The sequence below is a fragment of the Sinocyclocheilus anshuiensis genome, unplaced genomic scaffold, assembly GCF_001515605.1.
Source record: "Sinocyclocheilus anshuiensis isolate Anshui unplaced genomic scaffold, SAMN03320099.WGS_v1.1 C33133017, whole genome shotgun sequence".
Taxonomy (NCBI): domain Eukaryota; kingdom Metazoa; phylum Chordata; class Actinopteri; order Cypriniformes; family Cyprinidae; genus Sinocyclocheilus; species Sinocyclocheilus anshuiensis.
In genome coordinates, this window is record NW_015621852.1 from 1 (window position 1) to 2,777 (window position 2,777).

At 33.6% G+C, this 2,777-nt stretch overlaps 1 protein-coding gene across 1 annotated transcript; it reads right to left on the reverse strand.

Annotated features, from left to right (window-relative positions):
• Positions 1–6: 6 nt before the first annotated feature.
• On the reverse strand, positions 7–2,774 carry LOC107683292 (ras-related protein Rab-6A-like; the record flags this gene model as incomplete). The annotated part of the gene is made up of 4 exons (XM_016479346.1): positions 2,705–2,774; positions 1,355–1,413; positions 1,163–1,216; positions 7–93 (listed from the first exon to the last, which is right to left on the reverse strand). Coding segments are annotated over exons 1-4 (270 nt in total), but the record flags the coding sequence as incomplete, so codon positions are not given.
• Between the last annotated feature and the right edge of the window lie 3 nt (positions 2,775–2,777).

Consider the following 2,777-nt stretch of genomic DNA (forward strand, 5'->3'; position numbering starts at 1 on the left):
AACTACAACAGCAGCAGCAGAGTCTCTGATGTAACTGGGAATGAGACTACGGAAACGCTCCTGTCCTGCTGTGTCCCAAAGCTGCAGCCTGATCTGTGTGAATGGAGAACAAACAAAAGAAAAGGAGGAGAATAAAGGAAAAAAGGGGGGAAATGAAACATTCAAGGGGAAAATAATAGATAAAAAAGGAGTTGAATGAAATGTAAGAAATAAGAAAAAGCAAAGCGGACTGAAACATTTCTCAAGTTCAGGATTTGGGCTAGGGAACGGATTAAGTTATGAGTCTTCAGATGGGCTCACATTAGCAGGGTTATGGTATGGGTTAGGATTGTGTTATGCTATCAAGACTGCAGATCTTCAGAGTAAAACTTTCCAGCTCAAAACCAATCAAAAAGAACAATTCTTTACAGAAGGAAACATACACATATGAACAAATAACTAGAGAGAGAGAGAGCGAAAGAGACACAGCAGAGGGAAGAAGGCACAGGAGTTTCTCATGGTGCAGTTTATGTTGGGTTTTTACAGACACATCACAATATAAATGTTCAAATTAATGTTCAACAAAGAAAAGGAGAAAAATGTGATGCAGAATTAATTTAATGCATAATGCAATTATAATATGTCATAAGAAGAACCAAACGTTAATGTGTCAAATCAATTTAAATTATTTTCTATAATAATAATGATAGTTAACTACAAGTAGATGTAAAGTAGAATGCATTACAATCATTGTTTATTTATTTATTCAATCATTGATTTAACACCATATCAGCAGCAAAGGTTATGTTCAGCATATCAGCAACAAAGTTCATGCTAAACTCAGTTTTATAAATTAAAATAATTATAATAAATTACAAAAAAAAAAACACTAAACATAATGTAACAGTATTGTCCTTACAACAGTATAAAAACATTGCAGTTTGATTAAAATCAATATGTTAAATGACTTTAAAATGTTTTTAAAAATGACATATTGTGCAGTCATAAAAAGTATTGATCAATGTAAATCAAACAAATCCCTCAGTCATCAATCAATAGCATCCCAGACATTTACACATTGGTAAAATTCTTTTACAGAACTTATATTTTTATAGATTTAATATCTTTAAAACATTGAAAGGCATGCGCATTTACTGTTAGAACAAAAAAACATTTTACTTACTGTTCTGTCCTCAAGATACATTGTTTTTGACAAGAAATCGATTCCTATTGTGGCCTGAAAATAAAAGCAAGGAAATTAAACTTTGAGGATAAAATACACTAATCCATGCATCTGATTAAAAACATCCAAACAAATCTTGGATGAAAAAAAATTTCAAATTAAAGTTGCAGAGTCAGAAAAATCTTCACTCACCTGGTAGGTATTGTCGAAACTGTCATACATAAATCTGGTAATCAATGATGTCTTTCCCACTGCAAAATTAAATAAAGAATTAACTAGTAACTATCAACATTACATATCTTTATTACATTCTTGTGAAGTTGTGACCTGTATGCCAATTTTTTTTTCCAGAGACATTTCTACATCAATGATCATCACTTTTATTGCCAAAACATTTTCCTAGAAGGAAAAGATCCAACCAGTTACACAAATTAAATGTCCATTTCATGTAAATCCATCCTTTGAGACACCTAACATTTGAAACTGACATGCTAACAGATTTCATTTCAGAAGCATAACTTTAAAAACAAAACAAACAAAAAAAAGACTAAAGAACAGGTCTGCATGAATGCATAAATCTGTCCACATTAATTTCAGAGTCACATCAGATTCTTCTCACATGACTGAAACATGCAGGGTAATTGCTATAGATTAACCGAAAAACCACATGTGAAATAAACACATGCATCAGTGTCTATGTAAATATATGCAAACAGTTTGAACATTTGCGATTTTTTTTACTATTCAAATGTTTAGACATCCAGGAAAAGTCCAAGCTATTTTTACACGTTTAGTCTTATTAAAGTTTAAAAAAATAATGCCACGTGATCTTTGTTTATTCTTTATACTGACAGCTAATTTACAAAGAACCCAGTCCTGATGTACTGTTGAATTCTGGAACCAGTGATTTTTTTTCACTAGCACGAAATGAGATTGACAGGCCACATGTGTCAGGGCCAGATATCTCAGAAAGAGGAATGGATCCTCATACTGACACTTCAATGGTATCTATTAGTAAGTGTTGGCGTTTATATCTTATGAAGACACACAAGTTCTCCTGAGCTTTGAAATGCGAGTGTTCAACAGTTAGAAGATCCAACAAATTTCAGCATGTCAGCAAACCACAGGGTCAAAGATGTGAATATCATGTTTACACAGGAGACAGACAACAATATGCTATGAAAAGAATATGACATGCAGTTCAAGACCAGGCTTTATGGTAACAGCCGATATTTACGGGATTTCAATGAAAAACCTTGGCTGATTTATGATAGTTAAGACTTCAAAATGTAATCACAAGTTGTTTTTTGACATGTTTCAGTACAATTGTAAGCATATTATCAAAGGTATTGCCAAATATGTACACACATTCCAACACACGCACGCACGCACGCACGCACGCAGACACACACACGTTGCAATATAATAAATTAATTCAAGATACACACGTTCACTTATAATGTTACATGCACACACAGATAAGAGTCACATATACAAACAAAGAAAAAGAGACAGGACCAGTAGGTTCGGTTCGACACTCACCGCTCTGTTCTCCCAGAAACACCAGCTTGAATTTGCGGAGCGGGTTGCCGAAATCTCCTGTTGCAGACATGCT